At 38.0% G+C, this 19,680-nt stretch overlaps 1 protein-coding gene across 1 annotated transcript in view; it reads left to right on the top strand.

Annotated features, from left to right (window-relative positions):
• Positions 1 to 19,680, top strand: part of LOC145983117 (luciferin 4-monooxygenase-like) — a 48,932-nt gene that overhangs the window by 6,030 nt on the left and 23,222 nt on the right. The window contains exons 3-8 of the mRNA XM_083116397.1: positions 2,506 to 2,713; positions 3,914 to 4,090; positions 5,017 to 5,143; positions 11,585 to 11,744; positions 13,538 to 13,708; positions 16,954 to 17,068. Of these exons, the coding sequence (XP_082972523.1) occupies positions 2,506 to 2,713; positions 3,914 to 4,090; positions 5,017 to 5,143; positions 11,585 to 11,744; positions 13,538 to 13,708; positions 16,954 to 17,068 (958 nt within the window). The remainder of the gene's footprint in view (positions 1 to 2,505; positions 2,714 to 3,913; positions 4,091 to 5,016; positions 5,144 to 11,584; positions 11,745 to 13,537; positions 13,709 to 16,953; positions 17,069 to 19,680) is intronic.

Here is a 19,680-nt window from a genome sequence, read left to right as displayed (position 1 = left end):
GTCGCCTCACTTTTGCTCGAATCCTTTTCTAAGCTCGTCTCTCTCCTCAATCCAAATTAAAAATCAGTCCCTTCTCAGTCTGTCTCACCTCTATATCACCCAGGCCATGGAGACCTTCCTCCATGCCGAATCGTGATTTTTACTGCCACTATGCAAACCGCTGACTCCATAGGCTGATGGAACTTCCTATATCCTGAATACCTCAGGAGGTTTGCATAGCACAACACTGTGCATTATTTACGTACCTCAGAGGTTGAGACAACTGAGATAAACAAGTGATTGAACTGGTCAACATGAAGCATCAGAGAGGCTTTTAATAAAATATAAGCTTATGGATTGATACGATATGAAGTTTGGCTTGATGAAGCAGTTCGTGAAGACATTGAATACTGATGGTGATTGTTTTCAAAATACACATGTACGTACAAGTAGTTTCCTTTCCCCACTTTTATTTTGAGAAGATCAAAGTAGGTGTGTTCGATGGACCTCAAACTTGCATCAAGAACGCATCAAGATCAAGAACGCTTTTGTATCTTAATTCCTTCCCGAGATATACGTAATTGAAAAAGGCATGTTGCTCAAAATTGACATTTTGAACAACCCTCATATAATACGTAAATAATCATATTTGAGCAAAATTCTTTCATACGAGTAGGTATCAGTCCAAGAATAATGTGGTTATAGTAGTTCATAATGTGTCAACTACTAGTTAATGTATATCAAGTTCTGGGTTGAGCACAACTCGCACAAGGTTTTATATCAAATAACATCTTTCAACGTCTCAACAAGCACTTGGTGAATTTGTTGCATTCACTTACAATGAAAAAGTATTCCCTGGGGAAAATTATTAAAGTCGTTGAAAGTGTTGCGGTTCTGTATGCAAAGGAGAGACGTTTCCTTTGTGTCATTTTACCTGATTTTAACTTGAAAGCAAATTTTGTCCTTTAATCATTTTACTGTAAACTAATATGCTAATCGTTAAAAAAAAACATGATTGTAAGGGGGAATGGGGAAGGATAGCTATACATAAAAATGCACATTATATCATTAAGAATTTTTAAAGATAGAATGCTGCACATTTAACGTTGGTCTCACTGATACATTGCTATTCATTTTTTGTTTAACATTATAAGTTTGTTACGTAATGTTTAAATAGCCGGCCTCCTGGTGGACGGGTTAGCACAGTCCCCTAGAAGCCAGGGGTTCCAGGTTCGAATCCCGGCCTGGGCATGGGTTTCCTTTGTGAGTGTCCTTCATCGATTTCTTAATGTATCCATTTTCAAAACACGCCTCAAACCTAAAATATTTCATTCCATTCAGAGAAAAAAATCAATTCTTTCATCCACTCCGGTGTTGAGAGCTCGCAATTATTTCAACACAATTGCAAGTGCAAATAAAACCAGTGGATATTTTTTCTATGAGTTTATACACGCTTCAACGAACCATTACTAAAATTGCAGTGAATATATTCTAATATTATTATACAGGGTGTACACGATGAACTTCCGGGGTTTCGACGCAATGTAGAAAATCAGAAAATAAAGTTTCGACAACCCAGTCTTTTGTATTTGGAGCCATATACGTTCAAGTTTTCTGGAAACGGGGAGCGTGTTGAAGAAGCCAGGAGGATGAACGCCAGTCGTTTCCGACGAGACAGTTGAGCAAGTTCGTGGCTATCACCTGGCCATCACGTACCCAGATATCACTCCTCTGGACTTCTTTCTCTGGGGGTTTGTTTAAGACGCAGTTTACTCAACGAAGTTGCCAAACGTGAATGCTTTGCGTAAACAAATTGTTGCTGCCAATGATACCATTCCTGACGACGTGCTATGGTGCGAAGTGGAATACCGTATGGACATTTTTCGTGTCACTAAAGGTGCTCACATAGAAGTGTGGTAGTGTTTTGTAAGAAACTGTTAAGTGTCCATAATATCCGAGTCAACATTCAATTGTTTGAAAAGTTGTTGATTACGAAATTGTAAGTTCAGCCATCTTAGAAATGGTTTTGTAAGTTTAGTATTAAATCGATGTTTTTATAAATACTCGTGATATTCATTATATTATGAAGTACCTACGTGTGTGCATAAATTAACCTCTGCGTACATACACGACAGACAGAAACTTTTGAGTTGCTCTTTGCAATAAAATTACCAAAAAATGTGCAGGTGTGTTCGTTTTAATTTCCCATCACTTCAAAACCCCGGAGGTTCATCGTGTACACCCTGTACAATTAGAGAACTATAATTGAGTTCACCCTGCTGGGCTCGATAGATAAATAATACACACTAAAAATACATGTGTTTCAAGTTTCAACATAAAAGTTTATTTTGTATAACAGCGAGATTAACGCTACAAGTAAGAAGTATTAGTATTCTTTATTTTTATATTATATTATATTACTTTTTTAAAAAGTAAATGAACTCAACACCGAACATGGTTGAAACTTGAAGTATGTTCAAAAGAATTGAACTGGTTCATGACAGAGCATGGTTTTCTTTCCTGTAGAATAATGTTGTGACGGAAACTTCAGTCAAATTCGGCGAGGTGGAGCCAATGTCGCGAAAGATAGCTAGCGCCCTCTCCCGAAAAGGCTTTGGGAAGTCTGACATCCTGTATTTCGTCACACACGACCTGGCACTTATTTTTCTTGTGCAGTTCTCTTGCTGGAGGTGCAACGGAGCCACCAGAGGCGGTTACCCTAACGAAAGCACCGGTAAGTACAATCAACTAGGACAGTGGCTTCGCGAGATGCGACGATGACAAAGCAAAATAATAACAATATTGCTTTTTAAATACTTTAGAGAAGAAGTCAGAATAATCGCATATTTGAACAAATTAGTCAAATGGCACCATGAAAGAGCTAGAAATACGCATGAAAGGAGAGCCGAGTTCTTCACCCCGTGTCCAACCGTCCCGCTATGTTTACTGTTGAGTGGAATTATGTCAGGCAGGCCAAGTCATCGCAGCAGGTCTGCGAATCCAAGGTGAGAATGTCAAGCACTGTAAAGCATACAACGCTCTTGTTTTTAGAGAAGAAACACATATTGAAGAGCATAACAACGCAACTTACACAGAATACTTGAAAGTATGGTGCATCGAAAAAACTATTAGTAAGGAAAAGCATAAATTTCCCCACGGTTAGTGCTAGAAAGAACTGGGGGAAAAAAGTAGTTCTGGATCCATTGTATTTCTTTCATAGTATTTCTCCTTTCTTGAATCCTATGGGGTTCAAATATTGATTTCCGAAAAATATGTTCTTGCTGTACAAAACACGCAGTACTTCCTGTTGTTTGGTATTTACTATGTTTGCAAATGACAAGACTGATCAAGATTTTTGTTCTCGAGGTGACACACTTACTGTACTCAGACAGAACCTTTTTCCTAACATATCATACTTTCACAACAGAAATGGCCAAAAATATCAGGATTCCGGAAAATTTAAAATCTTGATTCGGAAATTTTTTCTACCAATTTCGGAGAAAGAGGTTTAACAAATTTTCCATTTTTTCAGGTAGAATTTATTAAGAAAGTTTTGTCTTCCTTATTTTACAATCATATACTCCGTAGGAAAAAAATGGATTTGGTCATCTCTACTTCTCACGTCATGTACGAACACTGTTATCATCATTATCAATGTAGAAATTTATTTAAACGTTTATTCTCAGGAACCAAAGGAACAAGTGATACAACTGGCGTTTGAGAAGATCGATAAAGATCGTCATTTGTTCAAAAATCCGTAATTCAGTGCCTAAACTATGTGAATTGCGTATCACGAAACAGGGTTTCCATTTTGAACAAACTTTGTAAAGAAATTAGTAATCTAAGATTTTCAGTAAAGGAATGAGCATTTTTAGGGAAAGTGACTTTTATCTCACCCTGTATCTTCCTGAAAGCAGAAGGGTTCTTTTTCCAGAGGAATTTGTTCGCCAAATGAAGCAGACGAGAAACCGTTTCGTGCTGGTCGACACAAGGACGGCCCCAGCGGTGAAGAAGGCGATCGCCCTGTTGGAGTGGGACGTCCATCTTCTGTCCATAGGCGACGTTGAAGGGGCGACATCTGTGGAACAGCTCCTGGAAGATGATGGCTCAGGTAAGGAAATGTCTGAAGGAGGAATTTTCCTAATTTAGGAAACAGATTTGTTTCTGAGTCCACTTTGTGCACAGAAAGGTAATCGGGTCTGGACCTACATTTTAAAGAGGGGTCCAAATCACTATGTGCCTCCACCGCTTGTCGAACCCTGGATCCGTTGATTACAAAGCGACGACGTTATTACTACGTCATCGGAAAGGCCCAGTCATAATAAGCACTGCCAAACTCTGTAGTGAGATCCAAATATATTGCTATTCACTTGGCCATCGACCAGAGAATATTTATTGTCAGTTGCCTTGTAGCATTTCTACTTGTGGTAGTTGTTAGCCTATAGCAGGCTCGTAACCAGGTAAGGGCCATGGAGGGATTCTAAACCTTTGCTGCCCCTGTTGTGGCCTACCGTTTAGACAGCAACCTGTGACTTTGACACCATCATCCACAATCCTTCCACATCTGCGTCAAAGGTCAACAGCTAACAAGTTTTGGGAACGAAGGGGAGTGTTATTGCTCTGGCAGGGGGTGGAATGTACGGTAGGCACTATTGTTGAATAGCGTGCATTTTTCTTGTATTATGTAGATATCTGTATCATCAAAAGTACCTTCAAAGGTAGTGTGTAGTAAGGGATGATGTCAGTAGCAGTCAATTAACACTCAAGATATGTTTAGAAGATATAGAAAAAACTGTTGTATTAAATGATATTTCTAAATTTTATATTTTATATTAACTTAATGACTCCTCTCCCACATACATATAATTTACCTTCATTTATTAATGTTTTTTTTTTTTTAAAAAAAAATGGACTTGGTTCACATTTTTCCTGAAATTTAGCTTCGGGCCTGGCCTATAGCTTTTGCTTTCTATATTGTGAATATTTTCATACGGTTTACTCTCCTAAATCCACAGCACCTTACGTACTTTCTTTCAGCATTTCCAGAAAATGTCGAGGTGAATCCAAAAGAAGATGTTATAATGCTCACCAACACAAGCGGTAGCACTGGCAAACCAAAAGCAACGATGATCACTCACTTCAATTTGGTAGCTGTACTTAATATGTACGTAGCTTTTCTTACTTACTTTCGATTATATATTTTTATTCCAGAGGCATTCATATAAAATTAGGCTCTCTGCATTCTTACTTAATATAGTAGAAAGTCAACTAATAGAAACAACTCCGAGTTTTGGTATATGGTAGGTCTACAAAAGGTAGATTTAAAAATTAGAATGAGATTTTACGAAACAAACACATCCATAGGCTGAAGAAGACAGTTTGTTTTGTATAGGGTCTACCAAATTGAACGTCAGAATTTTGAAAGAGTGTTATGGCAACACTGACTGGAACTACGAGATGGAACTATGGCATCTGTGTGCAGTAGTCTGTGATAAGTTATCATGGAGAGGAATACACAATACAACAACACATAGAAATTATTCGAATTTATTATCAAAATTCGTGTTCAGTTCGACAGACATTTCGTGCATTGAGAGTAATTTCGTCATCTTTTCCGATGAAGCACATTTTTTTATCATGGCTACGTTAGCAAACAAAACTGTAGGATTTGGGCAGATGATAATCCGCAATTGATTCTGGACCACTCATTGTTCTGGACATACCCCTTTATCCTAATAAATTGACTTGTGGTGTGGTTTTTGGGTCAATGGGGTGATCGGGCCTTATTTTTTTTGAGGATCAACATGGAAATCACGTGACTGTCAATGTGGAGCGATACAGGAATATGGTAGTGCAGTTTTTGTGGCCTAAACTGGCAAATCTTGACGTCAACAATGTGTTTTTCCAACAGTACGGCGAAACTTGCCACACAGCTCGCCAAACAATGGAATTATTGTAGGAAAAGTTCTCCGGACGGGTTATGTCCAGGAAGGGTGATGTGAACTGGCCACAAAGATCATGTGACCTAACCCGCCTGGATTATTTTGTATGGGGTTATGTCAAATCTAATATCTATGAGACTAAGTCACGCACAGTTCGTGACCTGAAGCGGAACATCGAACGAACCATTGAGGCTATACCGCTCAATATGTGTGCAGACGTGCTGGAAAATTGGACATTCGGAATCCATTCCACCCGGTGTCGGGAAAAATGCGCCCGGGAAAATTGCGCTCTCGCAATAAAAGTGGGAAAAATGCGCCCTCCCAAGAGTAACCACAATGAAAAGTGGGAAAAATGCGCCCAGGACAGACGACATTCATCAATATGATAATATGTTGATTAAAACAACCTTGACGCAGCTTCCCCTTACACTTAACACAGGCTTGGGACTGTCAGGAAAGAGAGTTTTTTTTAAAAAAAAAGTACAGTAAAAATATTATCTTTCTGGCGTGTTTAGAAGCTGGAGATGATGTCCATTGTCATATTTTTTTTTACTTTTGTAATTTCTATTTAATATGTTGTAATTTTTATTTTATTTGATTAAGGTTTTTATTTAAATTTGTATTTCCATTTCTTGTGACCTCCGTTGACGATCTTTTACTCCAGACTTCTCAGGCACTTGGTAAGATCCTTGGGTGTGCTTGTTTTGTAAGTATGTAAAATTTTGCTAATCTGTTCATCCAGTTTTATGTACGTTCGTTTCCTCTTCGTTCCTTCCAAACCGATGCTAGCCCTGTCATATTTGTATCCGCTGTATTCCGCTTCCTGCTTCAGCGTCTTCAGAAGGGTGTAGAATTTGGGATGAAGTCGAACTTTCTCCTGCAGCTTATTGTTCCACCCTTCGACAGCATTGTTCGTGCGGTGCTTTGCATCTCCACAGTGCCACACATCAACTGGTAGATTTGGATTTTGCAGACATTGTTGTACAAAATAGTCAAGAAACGCTGTCAGTTTCTCTCCTACTGGCGCCGTACTATGGATTTGGAGCCACCCATCTTCAACGTCCTCGCGGGGGATCATTGCCAGAGCGCTGCACATGAGGACATGAAGCCTTACTTCTTCGTCATTCGTGTAGTCCGGTACCAATCCAAAGTCTTGAACTTTGCGCCACAGACTCGCTTAATTGTGTGCTGGGCGCATTTTTCCCACTTTCTAATGTGGTTACTCTTGGGAGGGCGCATTTTTCCCACTTTTATTGCGAGAGCGCATTTTTCCCGGGCGCATTTTTCCCTGATTCTTCCACCCACCGAAACAGAGGAGGACATTTGAACGACTTATTGTTCAAAACATAATACCATTGTTTGCTCTTCAAAATAAAATAAAAATAAAAAATGTAATTTCCCTTGTGATTTTCATTCTATCTAATTTTAAAGATCTGACGTTCAAATTAGTAGACCATATATTTTTGTTTAGCGTGACGTTCTGCTACTTTTGGTCAATTGTGACGATGGAGATGAGTAATGATTGATTGATTCATTTGCTTTATTTTACTTCGTCTTTTGTGCCACTTTTGGCTAATTTGCGAAGATGGGGATGAGTGATGAAATGATGAAGTTGATGACACTTACAAACATCCATCCCCAGGCCGGGATTCGAACCCTGGACCCCTGGCGTCGTAGCGCGATGTGGTGTTAACCACTCCACCACGGGAGCCGGCGATGAGTAATGATTACATGAAATTGATAAAGGTACACACATATAGAAGACTTATGCGCAGGTTTTAGACACGACTATACGTATACATATGTATGAGTGAAGGAAGAATCTATTATTTACCTAGGTATTGATTGAGAGGTCATCTAATTACGATTGTGTTAACATAAATAGGAAACGTTTCTAAATTCCTTACGATCATATTGATATTTTGTTTCTCACAGTCGCATACAAGTATTTTTGAACATACAGTGCAAACCTACTGGGCAAATCAGTGAAGGAATAAATCTGTGTCGTTATTGTGACATATCATGATTATATTTAAATAGTGAAAATTCTGCATTGATTTCGATGTAACTCTCACAGTGAGTATTTTCAAAGATAGAGAGTATTACAGTAATGTCTGCTGCTTTCAAGGGCGTATCCAGGGGGTGGGTCCAGCGGGTTCGCCCCCCCCAAAAGAATATTGAAAATACTATAGTTGATTCATAATACTTCCCGATGAGACACATGATGTAGCAGATACAGAACAATTTTCTCTGTGTGTATGGTTTGTGGATTCTGAAAATAATATCCACTAGAAGTTCTTATGTACGAGTATTACCAGGGGTGACCACAAGGGGGAATTATGGCGCAGGCTGTGCCATCGAGATTCTTGGGCGATTTTTTTCCCTTCAATTAATGTAAAATTCAATATTAATATATTTTTTCCAAAATATATGTAAAAATTTTACACCTTAAATGCACCATATTTAATCAATTAGATAAAGAAAATAAAGTGATTAAGGACATTATCGAAGGAGGGGAGAAATATCCAACTCTTACATATTACGCCTTAATTGACACGTGAGTTCTGGAGGGGATTCTGAATTAAACGTTGGGGTGGGGGGACAGTATCCAACTCTAAATCTTAGATTATGGCATGAAAATTGTGGTGGTAGAACTGAGTATTAAATATAAATGGAGAGATATGAAGCTCTTGATAAAATGTTAAATCTTAGATTTCTGTAGTGGAGAGAGAGTTCAAACATTAAATTTTGGAGACTGTATCTAGCGATATAATATCTACATGTTTTCTACCTCGAACGTGCCAAAAGAGAAATTGGAAAAGACTAAATATTTGGGGATCCTAAGAAAGTATTGACACACCATTAAATTAATATTCTTGAAAGCCTGCAAAGAAATGGATGAGAAAAGTTTCTTGCTCGCTTCGCTCGATATGATGTGTTACAAGAATGCGTGTTTGGCGCTTTGCTCGTGTGAATGTGAAGTTTTATGCTATAGTTGCTCATTAATAACATCACTACTTAAAATATAATGCTTAGTGTTGGTATACTGCTTAATTTAAAGCAGGTGCATCATTTGGAACAAAAAGATAAGAAAAAGTTACTTTTGGTAGTCACGTTGTTGTAATTAAATACTTTTATAGGGATTACAATATAGTTTGAGGACGCGAATTATATGATTTGTGATGGACACATGATATGATTTTTGGGGGGGACGCATAACAAGATTTGGGGGGCATCCCTGTGTATCACACTGGGTAGTGAGTGATATGTCAGCTGAAAATCAGTTCTTCTTGAACAACGTCACAAAACTTGGTCTTGACATGAAAAAAATCATGAACCAAGGTTATGATGCGAGTGGCAGATTTAATGGTGTGTAATCATGAATAAATCAACAATACCCAAAATGAATGTGTGCGCACTCTGCCAGTCATACGGTAAATGTAGCCCTATCTTCAGCCATGTCGAACTCCACCGTGAGAAACTGTTTTGGTACAAAGTTGTTGTTTTTTTTGTCAGAATAATACATGCAGTGGTAAAATACTAGAAACAATATATTGCATTATGTACCAGGCATTAAAAAAATATATATTTGTCAGTGTGTGCGTGCCTAGTAATTATTATTATTATTATTATTTAATAACAGAACTATTAATATATCACTGTTATTACACTGTCTTAATTTAGAACTTTATGGGGCTTATGACATGTATTGGGGAACGGGCAACCTTAGCTGGACCCCCCAAAATTCTATTTCTGGATACGCCCCTGGCTGGTTGAACTTCTAATTCTAATTATGCTTTACTTGGTGGTCTTCGAGCGGTTGTTCAGACTATTTCTAATGAACAAAATGTGATAAACCTAAAGAGGTACTCACAGTGGCGCAACCACAGGGGGAGCATTGCCTCCCCACAAACCTTGGTCGGAAATGAGTACAATGAAAAAAGTTGTAAAATTCATTGATTGATTTGTGTTTTTTTTTCATAAAAAAGTTTACTTTATGCACAGAAAGGCTAATTGAGACTTGGCCTATAGCTTAAAGTGGGTTCCGAACCACTATGTGCCTCCACCGGGTATCGAACCTGGGACCCCTTGATCACAAGGCAACGATGTTACCAGTACACACCATGGGGGTGGCACAAAAGGTGCAAATGATATAATACCATGACGTTCCGTGAAATTGTTTGCGCCATATTAAATTAATATTGATTTCAGCCTGCAAAAATATTGGATCCAAAAATGTTCTTGCTCGGTTCGCTCGCACTGTGCCATTCTTCTCTATAAATGCATTGTAAATTACCACACAGAGAAATAAGACTTGTCTTAATTGATTTTGTTTTAAATGCATGAAAATTGTTTTGAGAAAAGGTAGCGCGCACATTTGAGAGACAATTTTTGTAATTCTTGCGTTTGGTTTATTGTGAAACGGATGAATTGGTTGTGTAATGTACTATTTAAACAATATATGCTCTGTATATAATATTTATTAAAGAAACTTTGAATACGTACACAATTTAGTATCCACGTTGCATATATATGAAACATATATCGTGCATGAAAGTTATGTTAATGTAAAAAAGAATTATATTCGGAATGCATTTATCAAGCATTTTCTGTCTTTCAAAAATAGTTTGTGTGCTTGTTTTCCGTTATTAATGTGAAATTGAACGTGTTAAAAAAATAATCCAAATCGTTTGTTCGAACACAAATGCTTTAGCACAAACTTCTACCCCCTTTTTGCACAATTTACGATGCTAATAACGTCTTTGATACTACCACTACTAATAGTAATAATAATCTTTGCCCTGGGTTTGAATTCCAGCTTGGGCATGGATGTTTGCGAGTATCCTTCATCATTTTCATCATGCTATCACTCATCCCCCTCTTCGCAAATTAGCCAAAAGTGGCACAAGAAGCGAAGCAAAATAAAGCAAATCAACATAATAATAATAATAATAATAATAATAATAATAATAATGTTAAAACAACATTATTAATAACATTATTAATAATAAAATTATTATTATTATTATTATTATTATTGGTACGTTTATCCTGGTATTTGCCCCCCCCCCCCGGACAAAAATTCGTGGTTGCGCCTATGGGTACTCAGTACAAGATCTATCCTATATCGTAATACATACTCGTAATGCAACTTTGATTGATTCATTGATTTGAATTACTTTACTTCGCGTTTCTGCCACTATTGGTTAATATCGAAAATGAGGGTGAGTGGCAACGTGATGATATTGATGAAGGGGCACTCACAAAGAATACTCATGCCCAGGCTGGGATTCGAACCCTGGACAAGGTAATGTAACAGTATGCTAGCGTGTCCATGCGGTGGTAATTAGCTTGAAATAAAAATTATTATACAGTATTCTCACATTCACTGCTACGAAGTATCCGTGCAGCATTTTTAAACACTCAACAGTGCAAATGCTATTCTTGGAGGAAACCTTATTTTTCCTTATATTTAAGTTATTAACATGTAAATTTGCGAAGTGAAGTGTTGTTGAAGTGTTGTTGAAGTCGTCATAAAAATGGTTTCAGTTGCCTTCCTTATGGAATGTCTCTCTCCTCAATATTAAAGATGAAAATAAGTGCATTGTGAGGTTGAATTATTATATATAAATTATTATTACCAATCCGATTTTACTTTGCAGTAGAGACAACATGACACCGGTGGAAGTTGTAAGTATGGGGAACAACTTCGGAGCAGGAGCCAATTTCGGATCCTTCATTGCCTTGCGAAGGGCAATCACTGCCCACAACGTGCCCCAGGATATCAGAGAGGAGTATTTCGCCGCCATACAAAGAATTAGGGTATAATTATATTACATCTTTACGAAATATTTTATCTGAAGTACTTCCAAAGTATAGGTCCGAATTTAGGGGATGTTTGGGGGATTTAGTTTTGAAAATATCTTAGAATGAAAAATACAGTGTCCCAAAAGAGTGTTTGCACTCCTTGAACGTCAATAACAGGAACATTAATAACAGCAAGCACGAACTTTCTTCTAGTGTCGCATACCTTAAAGTTATAGATGTTCAAAATGATCACCATTAACAGTAATACATTATGTGCAATCTAATAAACAGCAGATATGGTTTCTGCGGGAAGAGAAGCGTAGGTTGTCTCAATTGCACGTCCCACGTCACTCAGTGTCTCTGGCAGTGTGGCGCAAACAGCATTCATCACAGTTCCCCACCGGTAGTTATTTAACTGTGTTAAATCAGGAGATCTGGATGGATATTCGGCTCTTCTTATGTTTCTCGAAAGAGAAATGTCTCACCTCTGCCATTTTGTGTACACTAATGACTACCGCTTGGCAGGCTGTGACGGGACTTAAAACAAAAGAAGGCCTATATGCTATCACACATGCTCAACATAGACATTGAAGCTGCAAATGCAAAAAGTCCTGTCAAGTCATCGTTAATAGTTTCTCAGTTATTAAAGTTCTTTAGTCTCTCATCCACCCGAGATATAGTCGCTGGCTAGAGGCGTAGAGAACGTGTTCGTTTCCAGCCCCTAGAGACGGCACCGTGAGATTGGTAGATAGTTAATAAAAATACCGTCGTCTCGTTCCACACATTTAATTGTAGACAGGATATTTGAAAGGATTATAACCGCTAAGGCAATTACCACTCAATCACCTTGCTCAGCAGTAAATCCCGTCGTGTCGGCTTCAGGTCGATACAATCAACTTGTACACTTTGTGATGGACAACCGATGACAGCAATAAGACTAATGGGCGCGTGGGACGTTGCGTCTCGGTCTTTTATACTCGGGGATGGATGACTCCTGAGTTGACGCAATGCTCCTGCCAAGTTCAAAGACTGTAAACATTTTTTTCGGAACACTATATGTAATGTAGCCAGGAAACGAGAAATTCTGAACTAACAATTATAACTAGCGTCATGATAATTTCATAAGAATCACCATGATTCAGGCAAGGCTAATAATTGTAGGTGGCAGCACAATATTGTGTCCTTTCGCTCGCTCCACACACGCACATGTTCTCTCATTTAAATAGACATGAGACTGATTCTGGACGTTTTTCATTAACATTAAAATATTGGAGAGGGCATAGTGTATAATAATAAATATCTTGCTTTTTCGGACTTAATACATTTTGCTGGATTATTCCTACACCCACAGTTGAATTGCACATACTCGCAACCAGAGAAAAAAGAATATAAAGCGTGCTGTAGAATGTGAATGTTTGTATTGTCGACCCACGGAAGCTGGTAATGACCCAACTTACACCAAATTTAGTGCTTTTTAATCATAAATATACGATATTTAATCCGTTCGAGCATTTCGAACTAAAATGTCATTGCACTTTAATATTTAATTCTTAGCTTCCCAAGAATGTCACTTCAATGTTTACTAAAACAATTTTATTATCGATATCGACGAGAAACTCTTCAGTTAGGTGGAAATAACGTTCCAATTGCCACTCCCTCGAGCTCCAATGTAAAGCTTTGGACAAGCAAATGACGATCGAAATTCTATGGTAGCGCCTCCACCTCAAAAGTTTGGCAGTTGTTATGCGAACACGTACTTGAGTAACTATGGGCAGTAGATTTTAACTCTTCTCTTTTATTCTTGTAAGCCTTTCGGCCTGTTAGTGTACCCGTACTTCGCAGCATGGTTCGCCAAAGAGCTGGATGTGCAGAAGACGGACATGAGCTGTGTGAAAGCCATTTCCTTCGGAGGAGCAGCGGTGGACATTTCCACAGTGAAACTCCTCCAGTCCAAACTTCCTGGTCTCATTATAATTCAGGTGAGTGAAATATATGTACAGTCCCGTTCAATAAAATTGTCGCTTGAATTTTGGCTAAGTCCAGCGTTTCTCGAAATTATGGTGGCAGCTCTGCAACAAGTAATGAAGTATTTTATCTTGTTAGAAGGTTTTCGAATGTTAATACCAATCTTATGAATATTCTCATTTACTTTATTATTGCGTGTGTTATAATTGGAATGAACTCATTAACGTCAGAAAGATTGAAAATTTTGACAACTTAGCAACCTAATAATACAAGAGCAAGCCTGGGAATCTCATGTCAGGTAAAAAGGTAAAGGTAAAGTGCTCCCCTGTGCATAGCACCCCGCCATGAAGGCGTATAGGGGGTGTGGGGGTAACGCCCCACACTTTCTTGATCCTGTCGTGAGTGTGGGTGATGTGATCAGCATTACGCCCCTGACCGCCTTTACCCCCCAGGGTTTCCCCCAGGTACCCATGTTATTCGACGCTGGGTGTGCGTCCATTAAATACAGATCTTAATTTTTGCTAAATACAGGTAAGATCCCCCATTTGCATGCGTAGGATAAGAGCTGGGAGGGAGCATGGGTGTATTTAAGGGGGGTTCAATGGGTCCAACCTCCCCCCCCCCTTACGTTCAGTAAAATTACCAGATTACCTGATCTATCCGCTGTGCTCAGAGACTTGTTCGTAAAAATTTCTTCAGACTTACGTTGTTCTCATAAATTACAAGGGTGTAGACGGGATACAGATGGGAAAATTAATTCCACACACCAGATGGGACTGCAAAGCAACTGTCTGCAATTTCCTGATAGTTTCAGTCTTTCTCTGGAAAATGCTCAAAAAACTTCTGACATTTCACAAATTCTATAATGCCACATGTAATTTCTGCCCGAAGCAGCTGCTTGTGGATTTATAGCGCGAACATTATAATTACATTAGAAGTTCCCGATATGGTTTCTTACCATTCAAGATTTATGTATTCCTTAGGTTCTAATTTTTTGATTATTTGAAATTTTCCAACTGTTTGATATTCCCGAAAGTCGATAAACCATTTTCCAAACTCTAAATCGGAATGGGAAACTTGTCCCTATTATAGATTGTAACTGCATCTGGGTTAGCTTCAGCTATTAGTACTTCTACTCTCTCTATGTTGAGTAGCTGTGGATTTTGAAAAAAAAATAGTTGGTGAAGAATATGATGGTGCTGATGTAATGGGTGGTAGAATTAAGGGGTGAGATAGATAGATAATTTCAGAGAAGTGTCCAAAAGTAATTTTTGTACATTGCTCAGCACATATTTTAACCCTGGCTATAGTCCATTTCTGTGGAATTTCTGCGATATTGAGACTGACAAATCAGTTATAATTGTTTCCCTTCGAGTCTTCTCAAAGGAGCATCCCCCGTGGTTAGCACATCGTGGGTCCCGGATTCGAAACACGGAATGGGCATTGGTGTTTGTGGGTGTCCATTCATCAATTTCATCATCTCATCACTCATCCCGATCTTCGGAAATTAGCCAAAAATGGCACAAAAAGCAGAGTAAAATAATGCAAATAAATCAATCAATCTTCACAAAGTAATTTGGTTGTACAAAATGCAATGCAAGATAGCAAGGGAAGCTCTGTAACGTTCTCAAGTTGTTTGACACAAGACGGACAGAAAAGTATCAATAGTCAGTGGAGTGACTTGTGAAATCGTATACACTAATACTAGAAACTTTACTGTTGTTCATTTTTGGACCATTTTGTAGTATGAACCCAAGTTTCTCTGAACACAGTCAAGAAATTGAAAAGTTGCAATAACTTATTCCAATATGAAATGCCTCTTCCTCATTCATTGGAACAGTGTGTCAAAATGTTGGATGGCCTGGTTCATATTTTTTACATTTTCAAATCTGAATGAAAAATGTGGCAAACAGTAATTGAAGAGACATGTCCAGGGTCTGCATTGTAGGCAGTAGAAAATTGCGACAAGTTCTTGTTCTCAAGTATGCACAAATTGTTGATGAACTTGGCTACACTGTGTACATACATACGAATATTAAAATTACACAATGATGTTATTTTCAATTTTGTAGCAATGAGGAAAAGACTTATTCTAACATTGTAATTCTTTTCTAAAGAGAAGCTAGGATTAGCTTTTTCAAAAGCATTTTCTGCTTATTTTATGTAGAAAAGTTAGAAGCTCGTAGATGGACTTAATGTATTAAATGTGGGACATTTCGTGTGGTAGCAGAGTGAATTTTGATAGCCAGATCATACCTAGGGACGCTGTACGTCCCGGATATTCAGGACCAAACCCGGAATGATATAATTTGTCCCGGTATTCCGAATAGTTTCTTCGGGATGCACAAGTGTCTTGGAATCGGGTGGGAAAGAAGATGATTAAGACTATACTTTCCTGAACTTTTTTTTATATTTAAATGGGTGGACTTAATTTTAAAATGCTCATTTTACAAAACAATCTAACGCTACATTGAATCACTCCCTCTCCATAATACAAGAGTTCACGAGATACGGACGGTACTGCAAACATTTGCTAGCAGTGCTGAATTTCAGTTACGATTCTCTTGTATTGTATAGTAACCTGCTTACTATAAAGAGTCAGTGCTTGGGTGTCTATCTGTTCAGTCCAGAGTTCTCAAATCAAGTTCCCACACAATGTGTGATGTAGACAATTGTATTGTACATACATACAACTTCATCGAGTCCAGCCTCCCCGCTCCCTAACAAGCTACCGGTCAGTAGTGTCCCGGATTTTCACTTATGAAATATAGGATCCGTAATTGAACCAAAAGTTGATCCCCCCACCCCTCTTACGTGAGCTATATATACTCCCATGGCTGGGAGGTTCCTTCGATTCTGACTTTCTTTGATTGATTGGTTTGGTTTATTTTACTTGGATTTTCTGCCACATTTGGGTTAATTACCCTTATGAGGATGGGTGATGATATGATGAAATTGAATTCTGTCATAGAACTCGAGACGACAGTAATATAATGGAACTTCCTTAAGGGGGTAGTGGTAATGTTGTCAGGTAAAGAAAAAGATGAATCATGATTACACGAAACAGTGTGTGGATGCCGATGGAGAACTACAATGACTTAAGTGTGTAGACTGAAAAAACTGAAATAGGTCTCTACTGATTTATTTTTTCTTTCTTGTGTTCAAATGGATCTCATCTCCCGAACTTTCATCTGTCCCAAACAGATATAAGTGATGTAACAGTATTTATTTTGCTATAATGTTTTATTTTATTTTTCAGAATTACGGATTGTCGGAATGTATTTCAGTCGCTGACTGCTCCTTATTTGACAAAAAGGACCCCATCAAACGGTTGCCTAGAGTACGGGACGATGGCGAGGAGGACTTGGCAGACGGTAAGTCTACCACGAAGATTTGACTTCCATAGACGCTGATTTCCTCGCTTCGTAACCTTATAACTCCCGATTTTCGCACTCGTATGCCTTAAATATATTATCATTTTTCTTCACAATGGTTTTACAATAAAACATTTTAAGTAACTTGTAACTTACGAAGTAATTTAAATTATTTCATTGGAATTTTTCGATTAACGCAGTCAATTTCATATTTCTGAAAAGAACAGGATATACTTTCTGATGAAAGCGTGACAGTGACATTGATACTTCTACTATCTCTTTTAAATATTTCTCAAGAGTTTGTGACGTGGTCGCGTCCTTTAGTATAATGGTATAAATTTTGGAAGCTAAACAAAAATATGAAATAGGTTTTGTTATACCAGTAAGTCCACGACCACCTCACATCAGCACTGGCCAAAAAAAAAAATAGAGCCACAAAAAGGTTGGTTGCCCAAAAAAACGATCTGTACAAATATTAAAAAAAAAAACACAACCCTTTTCTCTTTTGCTCTATTCCACTATTTATTGCAACCGTGGTAAAATCACCATTCAGTCCAAAACGATGACCACAGATATAATTGGCCCCCTTGCGCTGACTCAGAAATTAACGTGGACCTCGAGCACCAATCCCCACCATACCATATACTTCCCAGCTTATCTAATCGTCGAGATTTAATATTGGTTTCCGTGTTCGTGGTCGTCTAGCCACGAAAACGGAAACGCTCTCAACATATATATATATATATATATATATATATATATATATATATATCAAAGCAAGGTGGAACGCTAATGAACGTAAAAATAAGAACCATTGCATACGTCAAACTTCATTTTTAGTGTCCATTTATTGTAACAAATTGGCACCCGGACAATTAGAAACATCTCCCCAACAATTTGACAAAAAATCTCTCCCTATATATATATATAATTGTCTGTATAACATAATAAAACCCACGTGGAAAAATAAATAATTCCCCTTTATCCTACATGTCGTTAAAAATTATAACAATGAACACCCGTTAAATAAATACAAAGGCAGGTTTAAGGTTTAGGTGATCGGAATCCTATATCGACAAAATTCTCAACAATCAAGGTGGCGAATTTTTAACTGTGTTACGTCAGGCATGGAATAAATGCACTAAGTTTTAAATCACAAAATGGATAATTCCAAAAAGACTATTCCTGAAAATCATTACTGAACAAAAAGGACCGGTCACTTAACTTTAACATAAACTGAAATAAATTAAATTATTATACCCCGTTATTCCATGTCCAGACATCAGTCCAATGCCACTGTCAAATTCGTATGTCGATGCGGATCCGATCACCCTCGCCCGTGACCAAGGAAGGAGAAGGAAGCTCCTTACTATACCAATGCCTCAGCTGCAACAACTGTTCTCTCGGGAGAAAACCTCGCCCGCAGCCGAAGCTTTCCCCCTTTAGTTACAAAGTTCTCCGCTAGGGGAAACAGTGTTGCCAAATTTACTCTGCTCGACGTCCAGAGCCGAGCGTCAAGAACACAATGACGCAAAAACTCCTTGTTAGAATAACGAGGAGAATGTGGTGGAGCTTTTAAAATTATATAAGTTATAAGCAAACACCACAACCTCCCCCTACATCGAGAAAAATCAACACAGGCACCTTACAAAACAGTCATAAAAAAACCAAGGCAACAATCGTAATAATTTACAAGCATAACAGCAATGACGAATAAAGAGTGAAAATACTAAACATCAAAAGTTGCCCATAAATACCATGACTAAATATAATTTGTAAACAGATAATATATTTCAAATTTCCCATAATTTTCCTGCTTTTGTCCTTTTGTTTATATTATTATTATTATTATTATTTTTAAACCCAATAGTAATTCCCATCAATATAAATGCGATATATGAAATATGCAAGCTTCCCGCACAATGGTCTCAGAAGAATACATTCACCATAGAAAGTACATCCAATCCATATTTGCTGCAAATCCATTTCCACACAATCTTGGCGAAAAAAATCCATTTCTCGAATATGAAGGAGCCTACGTCAAAATGCATCCCGCATAATGAACTCCATTAAAGAGAATCTTCTGAAATCTTGCTACGAAGATTAAATATACAGGTATTTATACATCCTTGAAAACGTTTCACTTTAAACACTCACATGTCAAGGTACAAAAAGCATTTGTGAGATAAGCACATTGCACTCGAAAAAAAACAAAAAAAAACATATCGAGCGAACTTCACTAAGTTAACACATCCCTGGGAGCCTTGCATGAGAAAAATACAGTACCAAACATACCGGAAATCCATCGGTGTGAACCCGTCTACACCGTCACAGAGATCCAAATTCCGTTTTCCAGATGAGCCATCGACGGAACGACGAAAACGTCCTATCCAGGCTGCGACGAAAAAAATGCCAGGCAGTGGCAACCATTGAAGAGCAGGTGCATGCGAACCAAGCAGAATCTGTAGTGGCAGGTCAGCAGGTGGCAAGCCTACAGCAATCGTGCATATATTGCGGACATATCTCCATCGAAGTAAAAAAAAAACATGAAACAAAAAAATAACCCAAGCATTAATAAGAAGAAAGAATAGAATAGAAGAAACAAGAAGGTA

The sequence above is a fragment of the Lepisma saccharinum genome, unplaced genomic scaffold (assembly GCF_977018435.1).
Source record: "Lepisma saccharinum unplaced genomic scaffold, izLepSacc3.1 HAP1_SCAFFOLD_659, whole genome shotgun sequence".
Classification (NCBI taxonomy): domain Eukaryota; kingdom Metazoa; phylum Arthropoda; class Insecta; order Zygentoma; family Lepismatidae; genus Lepisma; species Lepisma saccharinum.
The sequence above is the reverse complement of the archived record's forward strand: the minus strand, read 5'-3'. Positions and strand labels throughout refer to the sequence as shown.